This window comes from Coregonus clupeaformis, unplaced genomic scaffold (genome assembly GCF_020615455.1).
Source record: "Coregonus clupeaformis isolate EN_2021a unplaced genomic scaffold, ASM2061545v1 scaf0075, whole genome shotgun sequence".
Lineage (NCBI taxonomy): Eukaryota > Metazoa > Chordata > Actinopteri > Salmoniformes > Salmonidae > Coregonus > Coregonus clupeaformis.
In genome coordinates, this window is record NW_025533530.1 from 872,725 (window position 1) to 900,051 (window position 27,327).

Here is a 27,327-nt window from a genome sequence, read left to right on the forward strand (position 1 = left end):
CCTGCTCCTGACTCTCCACTAGAGATAGACACACAGATATGTCAGCCCCTGCTCCTGACTCTCCACTAGATAGACACACAGATATGTCAGCCCCTGCTCCTGACTCTCCACTAGAGATACACACACAGATATGTCAGCCCAGCTCTGACTCTCCCACCAGAGATACACACACAGATATGTCAGCCCTGCTCCTGACTCTCCACTAGAGATAGACACACAGATATGTCAGCCCCTGCTCCTGACTCTCCACTAGAGATAGTACACAGATATGTCAGCCCCTGCTCCTGACTCTCCACTAGAGATAGACACACAGATATGTCAGCCCTGCTCCTGACTCTCCACTAGAGATAGACACACAGATATGTCAGCCCTGCTCCTGACTCTCCACTAGAGATAGACACACAGATATGTCAGCCCTGCTCCTGACTCTCCACTAGAGATAGACACACAGATATGTCAGCCCTGCTCCTGACTCTCCACTAGAGATAGACACACAGATATGCTCAGCCCCTGCTCCTGACTCTCCACTAGAGATAGACACACAGATATGTCAGCCCCTGCTCCTGACTCTACCACTGAGATGTAGACACACAGATATGTCAGCCCTGCTCCTGACTCTACACATAGAGATAGACACACAGATATAGTCAGCTCCTGCTCCTGACTCTACACTAAATAGACACACAGATATGTAAGGCCTGCTCCTGACTCTCCACTAGAGATAGACACAGCGCAGATAAGGTCAGCCCCTGCTCTGACTCTCCACTAGAGATAGACACACAGATATGTCAGCCCTGCTCCTGACTCTCCACTAATGAGATAGACACACAGAGATATGTCAGCCCTGCTCCTGACTCTCCACTAGAGATAGACACACAGCTATGTCAGCCCCTGCTCTGACTCTCCACTAGAGATAGACCACACAGATATGTCAGCCCTGCTCTGACTCTCACTAGAGATAGACACACAGATATGTCAGCCCTGCTCCTGACTCTCCACTAGAGATAGACACACATATGTCAGCCCCTGCTCCTGACTCTCCACTAGAGATAGACACAGATATGTCGGTGGGGCCCTGCTCCTGACTTCTCCACTAGAGATACAACACACAGATATCGTCAGCCCTGCTCCTGACTCTCCACTAGAGATAGACACACAGTGTCAGCCCTGCTCCTGACTCTCCACTAGAGATAGACACACAGATATGTCAGCCCCTGCTCCTGACTCTCCACTAGGAGAATACACACACAGATATGTCAGCCCTGCTCCTGACTCTCCACTAGAGATAGACACACAGATATGTCAGCCCCTGCCCTGACTCTCCACTAGAGATAGACACACAGATATGTCAGCCCTGTCCTGACTCTCCACTAGAGATAGACACACAGATATGTCAGCCCCTGCTCCTGACTCTCCACTAGAGATAGGCACACAGATATGTCAGCCCCTGCTCCTGACTCTCCACTAGAGATAGACACACAGATATGTCAGCCCTGCTCCTGACTCTCCACTAGAGATAGACACACAGATATGTACAGCCCTGCTCCTGACTCTCCACTAGAGATAGACACACAGATATGTCAGCCCTGCTCCTGACTCTCCACTAGAGATAGACACACAGATATGTTAGCCTCTGCTCCTGACTCTCCACTAGAGATAGACACACAGATATGTCAGCCCTGCTCCCTGACTCTCCACTAGAGATAGACACACAGATATGTCAGCCCTGCTCCTGACTCTCCACTAGAGATAGACACACAGATATGTCAGCCCTGCTCCTGACTCTCCACTAGAGATAGACACACAGATATGTCAGCCCTGCCCTGACTCTCCACTAGAGATAGATACACACAGATATGTCAGCCCTGCTCCTGACTCTCCACTAGAGATAGACACACAGATATCTGTCAGCCCTGCTCCTGACTCTCCACTAGAGATAGACACACAGATATGTCAGCCCTGCTCCTGACTCTCCACTAGAGATAGACACACAGATATGTCAGCCCTGCTCTCTGACTCTCCACTAGAGATAGACACACAGATATGTCCAGCCCTGCTTCTGACTCTCCACTAGAGATAGACACACAGATATGTCAGCCCTGCTCCCTGACTCTCCACTAGAGATAGACACACAGATATGTCAGCCCTGCTCCTGACTCTACCACAAGAGAGTAGACACACAGATATGTCATGTGCCCTGCTCCCTCACTCTCCACTAGGTAGACACACAGATATGTCAGCCCCTGCTCCTGACTCTCCACTAGAGATAGACACACAGATATGTCAGCCCTGCTCCTGACTCTCCACTAGAGATAGACACACAGATATGTCAGCCCTGCTCCTGACTCTCCACTAGAGATAGACACACAGATATGTCAGCCCTGCTCCTGACTCTCCACTAGAGATAGACACACAGATATGTCTCAGCCCTGCTCCTGACTCTCCACTAGAGATAGACACACAGATATGTCAGCCCTGCTCCTGACTCTCTCCACTCAGAGATAGACACGCAGATATGTCAGCCCCCTGCTCCTGACTCTCCACTAGAGATAAGACACACAGATATGTCAGCCCCTGCTCCTGACTCTCTCCACTAGAGATAGACACAGCCAGATATGTCAGCCCTGCTCCTGACTCTCCACTAGAGATAGACACACAGATATGTCAGCCCCTGCTCCCTGACTCTCCACTAGAGATAGACACACAGATATGTCAGCCCTGCTCCTGACTCTCACTAGAGATAGACACACAGATATGTCAGCCCTGCTCCTGACTCTCCACTAGAGATAGACACAGATATGTCAGCCCTGCTCCTGACTCTCCACTGAGATAGACACACAGATATGTCAGCCCTGCTCCTGACTCTCCACTAGAGATAGACACACAGATATGTCAGCCCTGCTCCTGACTCTCCACTAGATACACACACAGATATGTCAGCCCAGCTCCTGACTCTCCACGAGAAGACACACAGATATGTCAGCCCAGCTCTGACTCTCCACTAGAGATAGACACACAGATATGTCAGCCCTGCTCCTGACTCTCCACTAGAGATAGACACACAGATATGTCAGCCCCTGCTCCTGACTCTCCACTAGAGATAGACACACAGATATGTCAGCCCTGCTCCTGACTCTCCACTAGATAGACACACAGATATGTCAGCCCTGCTCCTGACTCTCCACTAGAGATACACACACAGATATGTCAGCCCAGCTCCTGACTCTCCACTAGAGATACACACACAGATATGTCAGCCCTGCTCCTGACTCTCCACTAGAGATAGACACACAGATATGTCAGCCCCGCTCCTGACTCTCCACTAGAGATAGACACACAGATATGTCGGCCCCTGCTCCTGACTCTCCACTAGAGATAGACACATAGATATGTCAGCCCTGCTCCTGACTCTACACTAGAGATAGACACACAGATATGTCAGCCCCTGCTCCTGACTCTACACTAGAGATAGACACACAGATATGTCAGCCCTGCTCCTGACTCTACACTAGAGATAGACACACAGATATGTCAGCCCCTGCTCCTGACTCTCCACTAGAGATAGACACACAGATGGAAGGTGTCAGCCCTGCTCCTGACTCTCCACTAGAGATAGACACACAGACATATGTCAGCCCTGCTCCTGACTCTCCACTAGAGATAGACACACAGATATGTCAGCCCTGCTCCTGACTCTCCACTAGAGATAGACACACACAGATATGTCAGCCCTGCTCCTCACTCTCCACTAGAGATAGACACACAGATAATGTCAGCCCCTGCTCCCTGACTCTCCACTAGAGATAGACACACAGATATGTCAGCCCTGCTCCTGACTCTCGACTGAGAGATAGACACACAGATATGTCAGCCCCTGCTCCTGACTCTTCCACTAGAGATAGACACACAGATATGTCAGCCCTGCTCCTGACTCTCCACTAGAGATAGACACACAGATATGTCAGCCCTGCTCCTGACTCTCCACTAGAGATAGAACACAGATATGTCAGCCCTGCTCCTGACTCTCCACTAGAGATACACACACAGATATGTCAGCCCCTACTCCTGACTCTCCACTAGAGATAGACACACAGATAGTTGTCGCCTGCTCCTGACTCTCCACTAGAGATAGACACACAGATATGTCAGCCCTGCTCCTGACTCTCCACTAGGAGATAGACACACAGATATGTCAGCCTGCTCCTGAGCTCTCCACTCAGAGATAGACACACAGATATGTCAGCCCTGCTCCTGACTCTCCACTAGAGATAGACACACAGATATGTCAGCCCTGCTCCTGACTCTCCACTAGAGATAGACACACAGATATGTCAGCCCCTGCTCCTGACTCTCCACTAGAGATAGACACACAGATAATGTCAGCCCTGCTCCTGACTCCACTACAGAGATAGACACACAGATATGTCGGCCCTGCTCCTCAACTCTCCACTAGAGATACACACACAGATATGTCAGCCCTGCTCCTGACTCTATCTAGAGATAGACACACGAAGATATGTCAGCCCTGCTCCTGACTCTCCCTAGAGATAGACACACAGATATGTCAGCCCCTGCTCCTGACTCTTCACTAGAGATAGACACACAGATATGTCAGCCCTGCTCCTGACTCTATCCTAGAGATAGACACACAGATATGTCAGCCCTGCTCCTGACTCTCCACTGAGATAGACACACAGATATGTCAGCCCAGCTCTGACTCTCCACTAGAGATAGACACACAGATATGTCAGCCCTGCTCCTGAACCAGAGATAGACACACAGATATGTCAGCCCTGCTCCTGACTCTATCCTAGAGATAGACACACAGATATGTCAGCCCCATGCTCCTGACTCTATCCTAGAGATAGACACACAGATATGTCAGCTCTGCTCTGACTCTCCACTAGAGATAGACACACAGATATGTCAAAGCCCTGGCTTCTGACTCTCCACTAGAGATAGACACACAGATATGTCAGCCCTGCTCCTGACTCTCCACTAGAGATAGACACACAGATATGTCAGCCCTGCTCCTGACTCTCCACTAGAGATAGACACACAGATATGTCAGCCCTGCTCCTGACTCTCCACTAGGATACACACACAGATATGTCAGCCCTGCTCCTGACTCTCCACTAGAGATAGACACACAGATATGTCAGCCCTGCTCCTGACTCTCCACTAGAGATAGACACACAGATATGTCAGCCCTGCTCCTGACTCTCCACTAGAGATAGACACACAGATATGTCAGCCCCCTGCTCCTGACTTTCTCCACTAGAGATAGACACACAGATGTCAGCCCTGCTCCTGACTCTCCACTAGAGATAGACACACAGATATGTCAGCCCTGCTCCTGACTCTCCACTAGAGATAGACACACAGATATGTCAGCCCTGCTCCTGACTCTCCACTAGAGATAGACACACAGATGTCAGCCCCTGCTCCTGACTCTCCACTAGAGATAGACACACAGATATGTCAGCCCTGCTCCTGACTCTCCACTAGAGATAGCACACACAGTATGTCAGCCCTGCTCCTGACTCTCCACTAGAGATAGACACACAGATATGTCAGCCCTGCTCCGTGACTCTATCCTAGAGATAGACACACAGATATGTCAGCCCTGCTCCTGACTCTCCACTAGAGATAGATAGGCCAGATATGTCAGCCCTGCCCTGACTCTCCACTAGAGATAGACACACAGATATGTCAAGCCCAGCTCCTGACTCTCCACTAGATATGACACACAGATATGTCAGCCCCTGCTCCTGACTCTCCACTAGAGATAGCACACATATATGTCAGCCCTCTCCTGACCTCCACTAGAGATAGACACACAGATATGTCAGCCCTGCTCCTGACTCTCCACTAGAGATAGACACACAGATATGTCAGCCCAGCTCTGACTCTCCACTAGAGATAGACACACAGATATGTCAGCCCCTGCTCTGACTCTCCACTAGAGATAGACACACAGATATGTCAGCCCCTGCTCCTGACTCTCCACTAGAGATAGACACACAGATATGTCAGCCCTGCTCCTGACTCTCCACTAGAGATAGACACGCAGATATGTCAGCCCTGCTCCTGACTCTCTCCACTAGAGATAGACACACAGATATGTCAGCCCTGCTCCTGACTCTCCACTAGAGATAGACACAGATATGTCAGCCCTGCTCCTGACTCTCCACTGAGATAGACACACAGATATGTCAGCCCTGCTCCCTGACTCTCCACTAGAGATAGACACACAGATATGTCAGCCCCTGCTCCTGACTCTCCCCTAGGAGATAGACACGCAGATATGTCAGCCCTACTCCTGACTCTCCACTAGAGATAGAAAACACAGATATGTCAGCCCTGCTCCTGACTCTCCACTAGAGATAGACACACAGATATGTCAGCCCTGCTCCTGACTCTCCACTAGAGATAGACACACAGATATGTCAGCCCCTGCTCCTGACTCTCCACTAGAGATAGACTACACAGACATATGTCAGCCCAGCTCCTGACTCTCCACTAGGAGAGAGTAGACACACAGATATGTCAGCCCTGCTCCTGACTCTCCACTGAGATAGACACACAGATATGTCAGCCCTGCTCCTGACTCTCCACTAGAGATAGACACACAGATATGTCAGTCCTGCTCCTGACTCTCCACTAGAGATAGACACACAGATATGTCAGCCCCTGCTCCTGACTCTCCACTAGATAGACACACAGATATGTCAGCCCTACTCCTGACTCCTCCACTAGAGATAGACACACAGATATGTCAGCCCCTGCTCCTGACTCTCCACTAGGAGATAGACACACAGATATGTCACCCAGCTCCTGACTCTCCACTACAGATAGACACACAGATATGTCAGCCCTGCTCCTGACTCTCCACTAGAGATAGACACACAGATGTCAGCCCTGCTCCTGACTCTCCACTAGAGATAGACACACAGATATGTCAGCCCAGCTCCTGACTCTCCACTAGAGATAGACACACAGATGTCAGCCCTGCTCCTGACTCTCCACTAGAGATAGACACACAGATGTCAGCCCTGCTCCTGACTCTCCACTAGAGATAGACACACAGATATGTCAGCCCAGCTCCTGACTCTCCACTAGAGATAGACACACAGATATGTCAGCCCTGCTCCTGACTCTCCACTAGAGATAGACACACAGATATGTCAGCCCTGCTCCTGACTCTCCACTAGAGATAGACACACAGATATGTCAGCCCTGCTCCTGACTCTCCACTGGAGAATAGACACACAGATATGTCAGCCCTGCTCCTGACTCTCCACTAGAGATAGACACACATATATGTCAGCCCAGCTCCTGACTCTCCACTACAGATAGACACACAGATATGTCAGCCCTGCTCCTGACTCTCCACTAGAGATAAGACACACAGATATGTCAGCCCTGCTCCTGACTCTCCACTAGAGATAGACACACAGATATGTCAGCCCCGCTCCTGACTCTATCCTAGAGATAGACACACAGATATGTCAGCCCTGCTCCTGACTCTCCACTAGAGATAAGATAGATAGACGCACATATACAGTGCATTCAGAAAGTATTCATATCCCTTGACTTTTTCCACATTTTGTTACGTTACAGCCTTATTCTAAAATTAATTAAATAAAAGTTGTTCCTCATCAATCTACACACAATACCCCATAATGACAAAGCAAAAACAGGTTTTTAGAAATTTTAGCAAATATATTACAAATAAAAAACAGAAATACCTTATTTACATACGTATTCAGACCCTTTGCTATGAGACTCGAAATTGAGCTCAGGTGCATCCTATTTCCATTGATCAACCTCGAGATGTTTCTACAACTTGATTGGAGTCCACCTGTGGTAATTCAATTGATTGGACGTGATTTGGAAAGGCACACACCTGTCTATATAAGGTCCCACAGTTGACAGAGCATGTCAGAGCAAAAACCAAGCCATGAGGTCGAAGGAATTGTCCGTAGAGCTCCGAGACAGGATTGTGTCGAGGCACAGATCTGGGGGAGGGTACCAAAACATTTCTGCAGCATTGAATGTCCCCAAGAACACAGTGGCCTCCATCATTCTTAAATGGAAGAAGTTTGGAACCACCAAGACTCTTCCTATAGCTGGCCGCCAATCTTCCCAATCAGGCCTTTATGGTAGAGTGGCCAGACGGAAGCAACTGCTCAATAAAAGGCACATGGTGGTGGCAGCATCATGCTGTGGGGATGTTTTTCAGCGGCAGGGACTGGGAGACTAGTCAGGATCGAGGGAAAGATGAACGGAGCAAAGTACAGAGAGATCCTTGATGAAAACCTGCTCCAGAGCGCTCAGGACCTCAGACTGGGGCGACGGATCACCTTCCAACAGGACAACAACCCTAAGCACACAGCCAAGACAACGCAGGAGTGGCTTCGGGACAAGTCTCTGAATGTCCTTGAGTGGCCCAGCCAGAGCCCGGACTTGAACCCGATCTAACATTTCTGGAGAGACCTGAAAATAGCTGTGCAGGCGACGCTCCCATCCAACCTGACAGAGCTTGAGAGGATCTGCAGAGAAGAATGGGAGAAACTCCCCAAATACAGGTGTGCCAAGCTTGTAGCGTCATACCCAAGAAGACTCGAGGCTGTAATCGCTGCCAAAGGTGCTTCAACAAAGTACTGAGTAAAGGGTCTGAATACTTATGTAAATGTGATATTTCAGTTTTTTGCTTATATTTTATTTGCAAAAAATTATAAAAACCTGTTTTTGCTTTGTCATTATGGGGTATTAGTTGTAGATTGATGAGGGAAAAAACTATTTAATCAATTTTAGATTTCCACAAAATGTGGAAAAAGTCAAGGGGTCTGAATACTTTCCGAATGCACTGTATGTCAGCTATCATATAACATATCTCTTCAATATGAGGCCCCAAATCCTGAACTACAAATGTACATTACATATGACAATATGTATAAATTACATATTACAATATGTACCATGTATTAAACTACTTGTTTAATCGTGTGTGTTGGAGTCTCTTGTGATTACAGTAGTTACTAGTTAATGCCATGAGGGTCCCCAAGCCCCTGGTGAACTGACCTGATGAGAACACACTGGCTGTCGTGCCTCTTCCAGAGGCAGCGGTAACACTCGTTGGCCACAGCGAAGATGTGAGGGGGCAGCTCTCCCAGGTGGTGTCTACTATACAGGCCTACTGCTTCTGGGTCATACAGACCTGGGATCTGCTTATAGGGGTTCACTGCTGCCAGGATAGACCCTATGTTGGTCTGAGAGAGGACAGGAGGAGGGGAGAGACAGGGGAGAGAGGCATGGAGGAGGGGAGAGAGGAGAGGAGGAGGGGAGAGAGGAGAGGAGGAGGGGAGAGAGGAGAGGAGGAGGGGAGAGAGAGAGACAGGGGAGAGAGGCATGGAGACATGGAGACCATCTGATCAGCTTAGCAAGAAAACAATCCATCTTGATAGGAAATAACCCTGTTTGCATTTATCCTATTCTAAGAACAATTCCATTGAACTGTCAATGTGTCCTGTCTAGAACCTTGCACTATGTTGACACCACATGTCAATGTGTCCTGTCTAGAACCTTGTACTAACTATGTTGACACCACATGTCAATGTGTCCTGTCTAGAACCTTGTACTATGTTGACACCACATGTCAATGTGTCCTGTCTAGAACCTTGTACTATGTTGACACCACATGTCAATGTGTCCTGTCTAGAACCTTGTACTAACTATGTTGACACCACATGTCAATGTGTCCTGTCTAGAACCTTGTACTATGTTGACACCACATGTCAATGTGTCCTGTCTAGAACCTTGTACTAACTATGTTGACACCACATGTCAATGTGTCCTGTCTAGAACCTTGTACTATGTTGACACCACATGTCAATGTGTCCTGTCTAGAACCTTGTACTATGTTGACACCACATGTCAATGTGTCCTGTCTAGAACCTTGTACTATGTTGACACCACATGTCAATGTGTCCTGTCTAGAACCTTGTACTAACTATGTTGACACCACATGTCAATGTGTCCTGTCTAGAACCTTGTACTATGTTGGCACCACATGTCAATGTGTCCTGTCTAGAACCTTGTACTAACTATGTTGACACCACATGTCAATGCATTTACACCAGACATAATTTGTTCTGTGGCGCATTTAGATATTGTACTAAATATAGTTCAAGGACGTGAATGGGTTAAGTAACACTGCAAGACTGTCATTTCTTTGAAAGAATACACAGTGTCTTACATCACTGGTACCTGGCCTATCCAAAAGGCGTACTTCGGGGAGAGCAAAATGTGACAAAGAAGGTTGAGAATCACGGGTTAGTCTATAACAGAGTCTTATATAGATGATATCTGTCTGGTAGGGTTAGTCTATAACAGTGTCTTATATAGATGATATCTGTCTGGTAAGGTTAGTCTATAACAGAGTCTTATATAGATGATATCTGTCTGGTAGGGTTAGTCTATAACAGTGTCTTATATAGATGATATCTGTCTGGTAGGGTTAGTCTATAACAGTGTCTTATATAGATGATATCTGTCTGGTAGGGTTAGTCTATAACAGTGTCTTATATAGATGATATCTGTCTGGTAGGGTTAGTCTATAACAGAGTCTTATATAGATGATATCTGTCTGGTAGGGTTAGTCTATAACAGTGTCTTATATAGATGATATCTGTCTGGTAGGGTTAGTCTATAACAGTGTCTTATATAGATGATATCTGTCTGGTAGGGTTAGTCTATAACAGAGTCTTATATAGATGATATCTGTCTGGTAGGGTTAGTCTATAACAGTGTCTTATATAGATGATATCTGTCTGGTAGGGTTAGTCTATAACAGAGTCTTATATAGATGATATCTGTCTGGTAGGGTTAGTCTATAACAGTGTCTTATATAGATGATATCTGTCTGGTAGGGTTAGTCTATAACAGAGTCTTATATAGATGATATCTGTCTGGTAGGGTTAGTCTATAACAGTGTCTTATATAGATGATATCTGTCTGGTAGGGTTAGTCTATAACAGAGTCTTATATAGATGATATCTGTCTGGTAGGGTTAGTCTATAACAGAGTCATATATAGATGATATCTGTCTGGTAGGGTTAGTCTAGTCTATAACAGTCTTATATAGATGATATCTGTCTGGTAGGGTTAGTCTATAACAGAGTCTTATATAGATGATATCTGTCTGGTAGGGTTAGTCTATAACAGTGTCTTATATAGATGATATCTGTCTGGTAGGGTTAGTCTATAACAGTGTCTTATATAGATGATATCTGTCTGGTAGGGTTAGTCTATAACAGTGTCTTATATAGATGATATCTGTCTGGTAGGGTTAGTCTATAACAGAGTCTTATATAGATGATATCTGTCTGGTAGGGTTAGTCTATAACAGAGTCTTATATAGATGATATCTGTCTGGTAGGGTTAGTCTATAACAGAGTCTTACATAGATGATATCTGTCTGGTAGGGTTAGTCTAGTCTATAACAGAGTCTTATATAGATGATATCTGTCTGGTAGGGTTAGTCTATAACAGTGTCTTATATAGATGATATCTGTCTGATAGGGTTAGTCTATAACAGAGTCTTATATAGATGATATCTGTCTGGTAGGGTTAGTCTATAACAGAGTCTTATATAGATGATATCTGTCTGGTAGGGTTAGTCTATAACAGTGTCTTATATAGATGATATCTGTCTGGTAGGGTTAGTCTATAACAGAGTCTTATATAGATGATATCTGTCTGGTAGGGTTAGTCTATAACAGAGTCTTATATAGATGATATCTGTCTGGTAGGGTTAGTCTATAACAGTGTCTTATATAGATGATATCTGTCTGGTAGGGTTAGTCTATAACAGAGTCTTATATAGATGATATCTGTCTGGTAGGGTTAGTCTATAACAGTGTCTTATATAGATGATATCTGTCTGGTAGGGTTAGTCTATAACAGTGTCTTATATAGATGATATCTGTCTGGTAGGGTTAGTCTATAACAGTGTCTTATATAGATGATATCTGTCTGGTAGGGTTAGTCTATAACAGAGTCTTATATAGATGATATCTGTCTGGTAGGGTTAGTCTATAACAGAGTCTTATATAGATGATATCTGTCTGGTAGGGTTAGTCTATAACAGAGTCTTATATAGATGATATCTGTCTGGTAGGGTTAGTCTATAACAGAGTCTTATATAGATGATATCTGTCTGGTAGGGTTAGTCTATAACAGTGTCTTATATAGATGATATCTGTCTGGTAGGGTTAGTCTATAACAGTGTCTTATATAGATGATATCTGTCTGGTAGGGTTAGTCTATAACAGTGTCTTATATAGATGATATCTGTCTGGTAGGGTTAGTCTATAACAGTGTCTTATATAGATGATATCTGTCTGGTAGGGTTAGTCTATAACAGTGTCTTATATAGATGATATCTGTCTGGTAGGGTTAGTCTATAACAGTGTCTTATATAGATGATATCTGTCTGGTAGGGTTAGTCTATAACAGTGTCTTATATAGATGATATCTGTCTGGTAGGGTTAGTCTATAACAGTGTCTTATATAGATGATATCTGTCTGGTAGGGTTAGTCTATAACAGAGTCTTATATAGATGATATCTGTCTGGTAGGGTTAGTCTATAACAGTGTCTTATATAGATGATATCTGTCTGGTAGGGTTAGTCTATAACAGTGTCTTATATAGATGATATCTGTCTGGTAGGGTTAGTCTATAACAGTGTCTTATATAGATGATATCTGTCTGGTAGGGTTAGTCTATAACAGTGTCTTATATAGATGATATCTGTCTGGTAGGGTTAGTCTATAACAGAGTCTTATATAGATGATATCTGTCTGGTAGGGTTAGTCTATAACAGAGTCTTATATAGATGATATCTGTCTGGTAGGGTTAGTCTATAACAGAGTCTTATATAGATGATATCTGTCTGGTAGGGTTAGTCTATAACAGTGTCTTATATAGATGATATCTGTCTGGTAGGGGTTAGTCTATAACAGTGTCTTATATAGATGATATCTGTCTGGTAGGGTTAGTCTATAACAGAGTCTTATATAGATGATATCTGTCTGGTAGGGTTAGTCTATAACAGAGTCTTATATAGATGATATCTGTCTGGTAGGGTTAGTCTATAACAGTGTCTTATATAGATGATATCTGTCTGGTAGGGTTAGTCTATAACAGAGTCTTATATAGATGATATCTGTCTGGTAGGGTTAGTCTATAACAGAGTCTTATATAGATGATATCTGTCTGGTAGGGTTAGTCTATAACAGAGTCTTATATAGATGATATCTGTCTGGTAGGGTTAGTCTATAACAGAGTCTTATATAGATGATATCTGTCTGGTAGGGTTAGTCTATAACAGTGTCTTATATAGATGATATCTGTCTGGTAGGGTTAGTCTATAACAGTGTCTTATATAGATGATATCTGTCTGGTAGGGTTAGTCTATAACAGAGTCTTATATAGATGATATCTGTCTGGTAGGGTTAGTCTATAACAGTGTCTTATATAGATGATATCTGTCTGGTAGGGTTAGTCTATAACAGTGTCTTATATAGATGATATCTGTCTGGTAGGGTTAGTCTATAACAGAGTCTTATATAGATGATATCTGTCTGGTAGGGTTAGTCTATAACAGTGTCTTATATAGATGATATCTGTCTGGTAGGGTTAGTCTATAACAGTGTCTTATATAGATGATATCTGTCTGGTAGGGTTAGTCTATAACAGTGTCTTATATAGATGATATCTGTCTGGTAGGGTTAGTCTATAACAGAGTCTTATATAGATGATATCTGTCTGGTAGGGTTAGTCTATAACAGTGTCTTATATAGATGATATCTGTCTGGTAGGGTTAGTCTATAACAGAGTCTTATATAGATGATATCTGTCTGGTAGGGTTAGTCTATAACAGAGTCTTATATAGATGATATCTGTCTGGTAGGGTTAGTCTATAACAGTGTCTTATATAGATGATATCTGTCTGGTAGGGTTAGTCTATAACAGTGTCTTATATAGATGATATCTGTCTGGTAGGGTTAGTCTATAACAGAGTCTTATATAGATGATATCTGTCTGGTAGGGTTAGTCTATAACAGAGTCTTATATAGATGATATCTGTCTGGTAGGGTTAGTCTATAACAGAGTCTTATATAGATGATATCTGTCTGGTAGGGTTAGTCTATAACAGTGTCTTATATAGATGATATCTGTCTGGTAGGGTTAGTCTATAACAGTGTCTTATATAGATGATATCTGTCTGGTAGGGTTAGTCTATAACAGTGTCTTATATAGATGATATCTGTCTGGTAGGGTTAGTCTATAACAGAGTCTTATATAGATGATATCTGTCTGGTAGGGTTAGTCTATAACAGAGTCTTATATAGATGATATCTGTCTGGTAGGGTTAGTCTATAACAGTGTCTTATATAGATGATATCTGTCTGGTAGGGTTAGTCTATAACAGTGTCTTATATAGATGATATCTGTCTGGTAGGGTTAGTCTATAACAGAGTCTTATATAGATGATATCTGTCTGGTAGGGTTAGTCTATAACAGAGTCTTATATAGATGATATCTGTCTGGTAGGGTTAGTCTATAACAGTGTCTTATATAGATGATATCTGTCTGGTAGGGTTAGTCTATAACAGTGTCTTATATAGATGATATCTGTCTGGTAGGGTTAGTCTATAACAGAGTCTTATATAGATGATATCTGTCTGGTAGGGTTAGTCTATAACAGAGTCTTATATAGATGATATCTGTCTGGTAGGGTTAGTCTATAACAGAGTCTTATATAGATGATATCTGTCTGGTAGGGTTAGTCTATAACAGAGTCTTATATAGATGATATCTGTCTGGTAGGGTTAGTCTATAACAGAGTCTTATATAGATGATATCTGTCTGGTAGGGGTTAGTCTATAACAGTGTCTTATATAGATGATATCTGTCTGGTAGGGTTAGTCTATAACAGAGTCTTATATAGATGATATCTGTCTGGTAGGGTTAGTCTATAACAGTGTCTTATATAGATGATATCTGTCTGGTAGGGTTAGTCTATAACAGTGTCTTATATAGATGATATCTGTCTGGTAGGGTTAGTCTATAACAGTGTCTTATATAGATGATATCTGTCTGGTAGGGTTAGTCTATAACAGTGTCTTATATAGATGATATCTGTCTGGTAGGGTTAGTCTATAACAGTGTCTTATATAGATGATATCTGTCTGGTAGGGTTAGTCTATAACAGAGTCTTATATAGATGATATCTGTCTGGTAGGGTTAGTCTATAACAGTGTCTTATATAGATGATATCTGTCTGGTAGGGTTAGTCTATAACAGTGTCTTATATAGATGATATCTGTCTGGTAGGGTTAGTCTATAACAGAGTCTTATATAGATGATATCTGTCTGGTAGGGTTAGTCTATAACAGTGTCTTATATAGATGATATCTGTCTGGTAGGGTTAGTCTATAACAGAGTCTTATATAGATGATATCTGTCTGGTAGGGTTAGTCTATAACAGAGTCTTATATAGATGATATCTGTCTGGTAGGGTTAGTCTATAACAGTGTCTTATATAGATGATATCTGTCTGGTAGGGTTAGTCTATAACAGTGTCTTATATAGATGATATCTGTCTGGTAGGGTTAGTCTATAACAGTGTCTTATATAGATGATATCTGTCTGGTAGGGTTAGTCTATAACAGAGTCTTATATAGATGATATCTGTCTGGTAGGGTTAGTCTATAACAGTGTCTTATATAGATGATATCTGTCTGGTAGGGTTAGTCTATAACAGAGTCTTATATAGATGATATCTGTCTGGTAGGGTTAGTCTATAACAGAGTCTTATATAGATGATATCTGTCTGGTAGGGTTAGTCTATAACAGAGTCTTATATAGATGATATCTGTCTGGTAGGGTTAGTCTATAACAGAGTCTTATATAGATGATATCTGTCTGGTAGGGTTAGTCTATAACAGAGTCTTATATAGATGATATCTGTCTGGTAGGGTTAGTCTATAACAGAGTCTTATATAGATGATATCTGTCTGGTAGGGTTAGTCTATAACAGTGTCTTATATAGATGATATCTGTCTGGTAGGGTTAGTCTATAACAGTGTCTTATATAGATGATATCTGTCTGGTAGGGTTAGTCTATAACAGAGTCTTATATAGATGATATCTGTCTGGTAGGGTTAGTCTATAACAGAGTCTTATATAGATGATATCTGTCTGGTAGGGTTAGTCTATAACAGTGTCTTATATAGATGATATCTGTCTGGTAGGGTTAGTCTATAACAGAGTCTTATATAGATGATATCTGTCTGGTAGGGTTAGTCTATAACAGTGTCTTATATAGATGATATCTGTCTGGTAGGGTTAGTCTATAACAGAGTCTTATATAGATGATATCTGTCTGGTAGGGTTAGTCTATAACAGAGTCTTATATAGATGATATCTGTCTGGTAGGGTTAGTCTATAACAGAGTCTTATATAGATGATATCTGTCTGGTAGGGTTAAGTCTATAACAGTGTCTTATATAGATGATATCTGTCTGGTAGGGTTAGTCTATAACAGAGTCTTATATAGATGATATCTGTCTGGTAGGGGTTAGTCTATAACAGTGTCTTATATAGATGATATCTGTCTGGTGAGGGTTAGTCTATAACAGAGTCTTATATAGATGATATCTGTCTGGTAGGGTTAGTCTATAACAGTGTCTTATATAGATGATATCTGTCTGGTAGGGTTAGTCTATAACAGAGTCTTATATAGATGATATCTGTCTGGTAGGGTTAGTCTATAACAGAGTCTTATATAGATGATATCTGTCTGGTAGGGGTTAGTCTATAACAGTGTCTTATATAGATGATATCTGTCTGGTAGGGTTAGTCTATAACAGTGTCTTATATAGATGATATCTGTCTGGTAGGGGTTAGTCTATAACAGAGTCTTATATAGATGATATCTGTCTGGTAGGGTTGAGTCTATAACAGTGTCTTATATAGATGATATCTGTCTGGTAGGGTTAGTCTATAACAGTGTCTTATATAGATGATATCTGTCTGGTAGGGTTAGTCTATAACAGTGTCTTATATAGATGATATCTGTCTGGTAGGGTTAGTCTATAACAGTGTCTTATATAGATGATATCTGTCTGGTAGGGTTAGTCTATAACAGTGTCTTATATAGATGATATCTGTCTGGTAGGGTTAGTCTATAACAGAGTCTTATATAGATGATATCTGTCTGGTAGGGTTAGTCTATAACAGTGTCTTATATAGATGATATCTGTCTGGTAGGGTTAGTCTATAACAGAGTCTTATATAGATGATATCTGTCTGGTAGGGTTAGTCTATAACAGAGTCTTATATAGATGATATCTGTCTGGTAGGGTTAGTCTATAACAGAGTCTTATATAGATGATATCTGTCTGGTAGGGTTAGTCTATAACAGAGTCTTATATAGATGATATCTGTCTGGTAGGGGTTAGTCTATAACAGAGTCTTATATAGATGATATCTGTCTGGTAGGGTTAGTCTATAACAGAGTCTTATATAGATGATATCTGTCTGGTAGGGTTAGTCTATAACAGAGTCTTATATAGATGATATCTGTCTGGTAGGGTTAGTCTATAACAGAGTCTTATATAGATGATATCTGTCTGGTAGGGTTAGTCTATAACAGTGTCTTATATAGATGATATCTGTCTGGTAGGGTTAGTCTATAACAGTGTCTTATATAGATGATATCTGTCTGGTAGGGTTAGTCTATAACAGTGTCTTATATAGATGATATCTGTCTGGTAGGGTTAGTCTATAACAGTGTCTTATATAGATGATATCTGTCTGGTAGGGTTAGTCTATAACAGTGTCTTATATAGATGATATCTGTCTGGTAGGGTTAGTCTATAACAGTGTCTTATATAGATGATATCTGTCTGGTAGGGTTAGTCTATAACAGAGTCTTATATAGATGATATCTGTCTGGTAGGGTTAGTCTATAACAGTGTCTTATATAGATGATATCTGTCTGGTAGGGTTAGTCTATAACAGAGTCTTATATAGATGATATCTGTCTGGTAGGGTTAGTCTATAACAGTGTCTTACATAGATGATATCTGTCTGGTAGGGTTAGTCTATAACAGAGTCTTATATAGATGATATCTGTCTGGTAGGGTTAGTCTATAACAGTGTCTTATATAGATGATATCTGTCTGGTAGGGTTAGTCTATAACAGAGTCTTATATAGATGATATCTGTCTGGTAGGGTTAGTCTATAACAGAGTCTTATATAGATGATATCTGTCTGGTAGGGTTAGTCTATAACAGAGTCTTATATAGATGATATCTGTCTGGTAGGGTTAGTCTATAACAGAGTCTTATATAGATGATATCTGTCTGGTAGGGTTAGTCTATAACAGTGTCTTATATAGATGATATCTGTCTGGTAGGGTTAGTCTATAACAGTGTCTTATATAGATGATATCTGTCTGGTAGGGTTAGTCTATAACAGAGTCTTATATAGATGATATCTGTCTGGTAGGGTTAGTCTATAACAGAGTCTTATATAGATGATATCTGTCTGGTAGGGTTAGTCTATAACAGTGTCTTATATAGATGATATCTGTCTGGTAGGGTTAGTCTATAACAGAGTCTTATATAGATGATATCTGTCTGGTAGGGTTAGTCTATAACAGTGTCTTATATAGATGATATCTGTCTGGTAGGGTTAGTCTATAACAGAGTCTTATATAGATGATATCTGTCTGGTAGGGTTAGTCTATAACAGTGTCTTATATAGATGATATCTGCCTGGTAGGGTTAGTCTATTCTATAACAGAGTCTTATATAGATGATATCTGTCTGGTAGGGTTAGTCTATAACAGTGTCTTACATAGATGATATCTGTCTGGTAGGGTTAGTCTATAACAGTGTCTTATATAGATGATATCTGTCTGGTATGGTATCTAGTCTATAACAGAGTCTTATATAGATGATATCTGTCTGGTAGGGTTAGTCTATAACAGAGTCTTATATAGATGATATCTGTCTGGTAGGGTTAGTCTATAACAGTGTCTTATATAGATGATATCTGTCTGGTAGGGTTAGTCTATAACAGAGTCTTATATAGATGATATCTGTCTGGTAGGGTTAGTCTATAACAGAGTCTTATATAGATGATATCTGTCTGGTAGGGTTAGTCTATAACAGTGTCTTATATAGATGATATCTGTCTGGTAGGGTTAGTCTATAACAGAGTCTTATATAGATGATATCTGTCTGGTAGGGTTAGTCTATAACAGTGTCTTATATAGATGATATCTGTCTGGTAGGGTTAGTCTATAACAGTGTCTTATATAGATGATATCTGTCTGGTAGGGTTAGTCTATAACAGTGTCTTATATAGATGATATCTGTCTGGTAGGGTTAGTCTATAACAGAGTCTTATATAGATGATATCTGTCTGGTAGGGTTAGTCTATAACAGTGTCTTATATAGATGATATCTGTCTGGTAGGGTTAGTCTATAACAGTGTCTTATATAGATGATATCTGTCTGGTAGGGTTAGTCTAGTCTATAACAGAGTCTTATATAGATGATATCTGTCTGGTAGGGTTAGTCTATAACAGTGTCTTATATAGATGATATCTGTCTGGTAGGGTTAGTCTATAACAGTGTCTTATATAGATGATATCTGTCTGGTAGGGTTAGTCTATAACAGAGTCTTATATAGATGATATCTGTCTGGTAGGGTTAGTCTATAACAGAGTCTTATATAGATGATATCTGTCTGGTAGGGTTAGTCTATAACAGAGTCTTATATAGATGATATCTGTCTGGTAGGGTTAGTCTATAACAGTGTCTTATATAGATGATATCTGTCTGGTAGGGTTAGTCTATAACAGTGTCTTACATAGATGATATCTGTCTGGTAGGGTTAGTCTATAACAGTGTCTTATATAGATGATATCTGTCTGGTAGGGTTAGTCTATAACAGAGGTCTTATATAGATGATATCTGTCTGGTAGGGTTAGTCTATAACAGAGTCTTATATAGATGATATCTGTCTGGTAGGGTTAGTCTATAACAGTGTCTTATATAGATGATATCTGTCTGGTAGGGTTAGTCTATAACAGAGTCTTATATAGATGATATCTGTCTGGTAGGGTTAGTCTATAACAGTGTCTTATATAGATGATATCTGTCTGGTAGGGTGTAGTCTATAACAGAGTCTTATATAGATGATATCTGTCTGGTAGGGTTGTAGTCTATAACAGAGTCTTATATAGATGATATCTGTCTGGTAGGGTTAGTCTATAACAGTGTCTTATATAGATGATATCTGTCTGGTAGGGTTAGTCTATAACAGTGTCTTATATAGATGATATCTGTCTGGTAGGGTTAGTCTATAACAGAGTCTTATATAGATGATATCTGTCTGGTAGGGTTAGTCTATAACAGTGTCTTATATAGATGATATCTGTCTGGTAGGGTTAGTCTATAACAGTGTCTTATATAGATGATATCTGTCTGGTAGGGTTAGTCTATAACAGTGTCTTATATAGATGATATCTGTCTGGTAGGGTTAGTCTATAACAGAGTCTTATATAGATGATATCTGTCTGGTAGGGTTAGTCTATAACAGTGTCTTATATAGATGATATCTGTCTGGTAGGGTTAGTCTATAACAGAGTCTTATATAGATGATATCTGTCTGGTAGGGTTAGTCTATAACAGTGTCTTATATAGATGATATCTGTCTGGTAGGGTTAGTCTATAACAGAGTCTTATATAGATGATATCTGTCTGGTAGGGTTAGTCTATAACAGAGTCTTATATAGATGATATCTGTCTGGTAGGGTTAGTCTATAACAGAGTCTTATATAGATGATATCTGTCTGGTAGGGTTAGTCTATAACAGTGTCTTATATAGATGATATCTGTCTGGTAGGGTTAGTCTATAACAGAGTCTTATATAGATGATATCTGTCTGGTAGGGTTAGTCTATAACAGAGTCTTATATAGATGATATCTGTCTGGTAGGGTTAGTCTGATAACAGTGTCTTATATAGATGATATCTGTCTGGTAGGGTTAGTCTATAACAGAGTCTTATATAGATGATATCTGTCTGGTAGGGTTAGTCTATAACAGAGTCTTATATAGATGATATCTGTCTGGTAGGGTTAGTCTATAACAGTGTCTTATATAGATGATATCTGTCTGGTAGGGTTAGTCTATAACAGAGTCTTATATAGATGATATCTGTCTGGTAGGGTTAGTCTATAACAGAGTCTTATATAGATGATATCTGTCTGGTAGGGTTAGTCTATAACAGAGTCTTATATAGATGATATCTGTCTGGTAGGGTTAGTCTATAACAGAGTCTTATATAGATGATATCTGTCTGGTAGGGTTAGTCTATAACAGTGTCTTATATAGATGATATCTGTCTGGTAGGGTTAGTCTATAACAGAGTCTTATATAGATGATATCTGTCTGGTAGGGTTAGTCTATAACAGTGTCTTATATAGATGATATCTGTCTGGTAGGGTTAGTCTATAACAGAGTCTTATATAGATGATATCTGTCTGGTAGGGTTAGTCTATAACAGAGTCTTATATAGATGATATCTGTCTGGTAGGGTTAGTCTATAACAGTGTCTTATATAGATGATATCTGTCTGGTAGGGTTAGTCTATAACAGAGTCTTATATAGATGATATCTGTCTGGTAGGGTTAGTCTATAACAGTGTCTTATATAGATGATATCTGTCTGGTAGGGTTAGTCTATAACAGAGTCTTATATAGATGATATCTGTCTGGTAGGGTTAGTCTATAACAGTGTCTTATATAGATGATATCTGCCTGGTAGGGTTAGTCTATTCTATAACAGAGTCTTATATAGATGATATCTGTCTGGTAGGGTTAGTCTATAACAGTGTCTTACATAGATGATATCTGTCTGGTAGGGTTAGTCTATAACAGTGTCTTATATAGATGATATCTGTCTGGTAGGGTTAGTCTAGTCTATAACAGAGTCTTATATAGATGATATCTGTCTGGTAGGGTTAGTCTATAACAGTGTCTTATATAGATGATATCTGTCTGGTAGGGTTAGTCTATAACAGTGTCTTATATAGATGATATCTGTCTGGTAGGGTTCTAGTCTATAACAGTGTCTTATATAGATGATATCTGTCTGGTAGGGTTAGTCTATAACAGAGTCTTATATAGATGATATCTGTCTGGTAGGGTTAGTCTATAACAGTGTCTTATATAGATGATATCTGTCTGGTAGGGTTAGTCTATAACAGAGTCTTATATAGATGATATCTGTCTGGTAGGGTTAGTCTATAACAGTGTCTTATATAGATGATATCTGTCTGGTAGGGTTAGTCTATAACAGTGTCTTATATAGATGATATCTGTCTGGTAAGGTTAGTCTATAACAGTGTCTTATATAGATGATATCTGTCTGGTAGGGTTAGTCTATAACAGAGTCTTATATAGATGATATCTGTCTGGTAGGGTTAGTCTATAACAGTGTCTTATATAGATGATATCTGTCTGGTAGGGTTAGTCTATAACAGTGTCTTATATAGATGATATCTGTCTGGTAGGGTTAGTCTATAACAGAGTCTTATATAGATGATATCTGTCTGGTAGGGTTAGTCTATAACAGTGTCTTATATAGATGATATCTGTCTGGTAGGGGTTAGTCTATAACAGTGTCTTATATAGATGATATCTGTCTGGTAGGGGTTAGTCTATAACAGTGTCTTATATAGATGATATCTGTCTGGTAGGGTTAGTCTATAACAGAGTCTTATATAGATGATATCTGTCTGGTAGGGTTAGTCTATAACAGAGTCTTATATAGATGATATCTGTCTGGTAGGGTTAGTCTATAACAGTGTCTTATATAGATGATATCTGTCTGGTAGGGTTAGTCTATAACAGTGTCTTATATAGATGATATCTGTCTGGTAGGGTTAGTCTATAACAGAGTCTTATATAGATGATATCTGTCTGGTAGGGTTAGTCTATAACAGAGTCTTATATAGATGATATCTGTCTGGTAGGGTTAGTCTATAACAGAGTCTTATATAGATGATATCTGTCTGGTAGGGTTAGTCTATAACAGAGTCTTATATAGATGATATCTGTCTGGTAGGGTTTAGTCTATAACAGTGTCTTATATAGATGATATCTGTCTGGTAGGGTTAGTCTATAACAGTGTCTTATATAGATGATATCTGTCTGGTAGGGTTAGTCTATAACAGAGTCTTATATAGATGATATCTGTCTGGTAGGGTTAGTCTATAACAGAGTCTTATATAGATGATATCTGTCTGGTAGGGTTAGTCTATAACAGAGTCTTATATAGATGATATCTGTCTGGTAGGGTTAGTCTATAACAGAGTCTTATATAGATGATATCTGTCTGGTAGGGTTAGTCTATAACAGAGTCTTATATAGATGATATCTGTCTGGTAGGGTTAGTCTATAACAGTGTCTTATATAGATGATATCTGTCTGGTAGGGTTAGTCTATAACAGTGTCTTATATAGATGATATCTGTCTGGTAGGGTTAGTCTATAACAGTGTCTTATATAGATGATATCTGTCTGGTAGGGTTAGTCTATAACAGAGTCTTATATAGATGATATCTGTCTGGTAGGGTTAGTCTATAACAGTGTCTTATATAGATGATATCTGTCTGGTAGGGTTAGTCTATAACAGTGTCTTATATAGATGATATCTGTCTGGTAGGGTAGTAGTCTATAACAGAGTCTTATATAGATGATATCTGTCTGGTAGGGTTAGTCTATAACAGTGTCTTATATAGATGATATCTGTCTGGTAGGGTTAGTCTATAACAGTGTCTTATATAGATGATATCTGTCTGGTAGGGTTAGTCTATAACAGTGTCTTATATAGATGATATCTGTCTGGTAGGGTTAGTCTATAACAGAGTCTTATATAGATGATATCTGTCTGGTAGGGTTAGTCTATAACAGTGTCTTACATAGATGATATCTGTCTGGTAGGGTTAGTCTATAACAGTGTCTTACATAGATGATATCTGTCTGGTAGGGTTAGTCTATAACAGAGTCTTATATAGATGATATCTGTCTGGTAGGGTTAGTCTATAACAGAGTCTTATATAGATGATATCTGTCTGGTAGGGTGTAGTCTATAACAGAGTCTTATATAGATGATATCTGTCTGGTAGGGTTAGTCTATAACAGTGTCTTATATAGATGATATCTGTCTGGTAGGGTTAGTCTATAACAGAGTCTTATATAGATGATATCTGTCTGGTAGGGTTAGTCTATAACAGAGTCTTATATAGATGATATCTGTCTGGTAGGGTTAGTCTATAACAGTGTCTTATATAGATGATATCTGTCTGGTAGGGTTAGTCTATAACAGAGTCTTATATAGATGATATCTGTCTGGTAGGGTTAGTCTATAACAGTGTCTTATATAGATGATATCTGTCTGGTAGGGTTAGTCTATAACAGTGTCTTATATAGATGATATCTGTCTGGTAGGGTTAGTCTATAACAGTGTCTTATATAGATGATATCTGTCTGGTAGGGTTAGTCTATAACAGAGTCTTATATAGATGATATCTGTCTGGTAGGGTTAGTCTATAACAGTGTCTTATATAGATGATATCTGTCTGGTAGGGTTAGTCTATAACAGTGTCTTATATAGATGATATCTGTCTGGTAGGGTTAGTCTATAACAGAGTCTTATATAGATGATATCTGTCTGGTAGGGTTAGTCTATAACAGAGTCTTATATAGATGATATCTGTCTGGTAGGGTTAGTCTATAACAGTGTCTTATATAGATGATATCTGTCTGGTAGGGTTAGGCTAGTCTATAACAGAGTCTTATATAGATGATATCTGTCTGGTAGGGTTAGTCTATAACAGAGTCTTATATAGATGATATCTGTCTGGTAGGGTTAGTCTATAACAGTGTCTTATATAGATGATATCTGTCTGGTAGGGTTAGTCTAGTCTATAACAGTGTCTTATATAGATGATATCTGTCTGGTAGGGTTAGTCTATAACAGTGTCTTATATAGATGATATCTGTCTGGTAGGGTTAGTCTATAACAGTGTCTTATATAGATGATATCTGTCTGGTAGGGTTAGTCTATAACAGTGTCTTATATAGATGATATCTGTCTGGTAGGGTTAGTCTATAACAGTGTCTTATATAGATGATATCTGTCTGGTAGGGTTAGTCTATAACAGTGTCTTATATAGATGATATCTGTCTGGTAGGGTTAGTAGTCTATAACAGTGTCTTATATAGATGATATCTGTCTGGTAGGGTTAGTCTATAACAGAGTCTTATATAGATGATATCTGTCTGGTAGGGTTAGTCTATAACAGTGTCTTATATAGATGATATCTGTCTGGTAGGGGTTAGTCTATAACAGTGTCTTATATAGATGATATCTGTCTGGTAGGGTTAGTCTATAACAGTGTCTTATATAGATGATATCTGTCTGGTAGGGGTTAGTCTATAACAGAGTCTTATATAGATGATATCTGTCTGGTAGGGTTAGTCTATAACAGTGTCTTATATAGATGATATCTGTCTGGTAGGGTTAGTCTATAACAGTGTCTTATATAGATGATATCTGTCTGGTAGGGGTTAGTCTATAACAGTGTCTTATATAGATGATATCTGTCTGGTAGGGTTAGTCTATAACAGAGTCTTATATAGATGATATCTGTCTGGTAGGGTTAGTCTATAACAGAGTCTTATATAGATGATATCTGTCTGGTAGGGTTAGTCTATAACAGAGTCTTATATAGATGATATCTGTCTGGTAGGGTTAGTCTATAACAGAGTCTTATATAGATGATATCTGTCTGGTAGGGTTAGTCTAGTCTATAACAGAGTCTTATATAGATGATATCTGTCTGGTAGGGTTAGTCTATAACAGTGTCTTATATAGATGATATCTGTCTGGTAGGGTTAGTCTATAACAGAGTCTTATATAGATGATATCTGTCTGGTAGGGTTAGTCTATAACAGAGTCTTATATAGATGATATCTGTCTGGTAGGGTTAGTCTATAACAGTGTCTTATATAGATGATATCTGTCTGGTAGGGTTAGTCTATAACAGAGTCTTATATAGATGATATCTGTCTGGTAGGGGTTAGTCTATAACAGTGTCTTATATAGATGATATCTGTCTGGTAGGGTTAGTCTATAACAGTGTCTTATATAGATGATATCTGTCTGGTAGGGTTAGTCTATAACAGTGTCTTATATAGATGATATCTGTCTGGTAGGGTTAGTCTATAACAGAGTCTTATATAGATGATATCTGTCTGGTAGGGTTAGTCTATAACAGTGTCTTATATAGATGATATCTGTCTGGTAGGGTTAGTCTATAACAGTGTCTTATATAGATGATATCTGTCTGGTAGGGTTAGTCTAGTCTATAACAGTGTCTTATATAGATGATATCTGTCTGGTAGGGTTAGTCTAGTCTATAACAGAGTCTTATATAGATGATATCTGTCTGGTAGGGTTAGTCTATAACAGTGTCTTATATAGATGATATCTGTCTGGTAGGGTTAGTCTATAACAGTGTCTTATATAGATGATATCTGTCTGGTAGGGTTAGTCTATAACAGTGTCTTATATAGATGATATCTGTCTGGTAGGGTTAGTCTATAACAGAGTCTTATATAGATGATATCTGTCTGGTAGGGTTAGTCTATAACAGTGTCTTATATAGATGATATCTGTCTGGTAGGGTTAGTCTATAACAGTGTCTTATATAGATGATATCTGTCTGGTAGGGTTAGTCTATAACAGAGTCTTATATAGATGATATCTGTCTGGTAGGGTTAGTCTATAACAGTGTCTTACATAGATGCAGTCCTTCTGGTAGCGGAGGTAGAGGTTGTGCATGATGGCAGCTTCGTGTAGCTCTGCCAGAGTAGACATGTCCTCTACTCCATTAATACTGGTGGGGTGCATCGGAAACACCTTGTCTCTGCTGAGCTCCGCCCGCTGCAGGTACATCACCTGAAACACAGAAAACACAGTGGTTAGTTAGCTTTACAGTGGTTAGTTAGCTTTACAGTGGTTAGTTAGCTTTACAATGGATAGTTAGCTTTACAGTGGATAGTTAGCTTTACAGTGGTTAGTTAGCTTTACAGTGGTTAGTTAGCTTTACAATGGATAGTTAGCTTTACAGTGGTTAATTAGCTTTACAGTGGTTAGTTAGATTTACA

General features: G+C 40.1%; 1 protein-coding gene across 1 annotated transcript in view; it reads right to left on the reverse strand.

The window, feature by feature from the left end:
- The window catches only part of myo10l3 (myosin X, like 3), a gene marked incomplete at its 5' end in the record, with an annotated part of 171,151 nt that extends 144,033 nt beyond the window's left edge, over positions 1-27,118 (reverse strand). Inside the window, 2 exon segments of the mRNA XM_045213050.1 lie at positions 9,088-9,275; positions 26,960-27,118. Of these exon segments, the coding sequence (XP_045068985.1) occupies positions 9,088-9,275; positions 26,960-27,118 (347 nt within the window).
- Between the last annotated feature and the right edge of the window lie 209 nt (positions 27,119-27,327).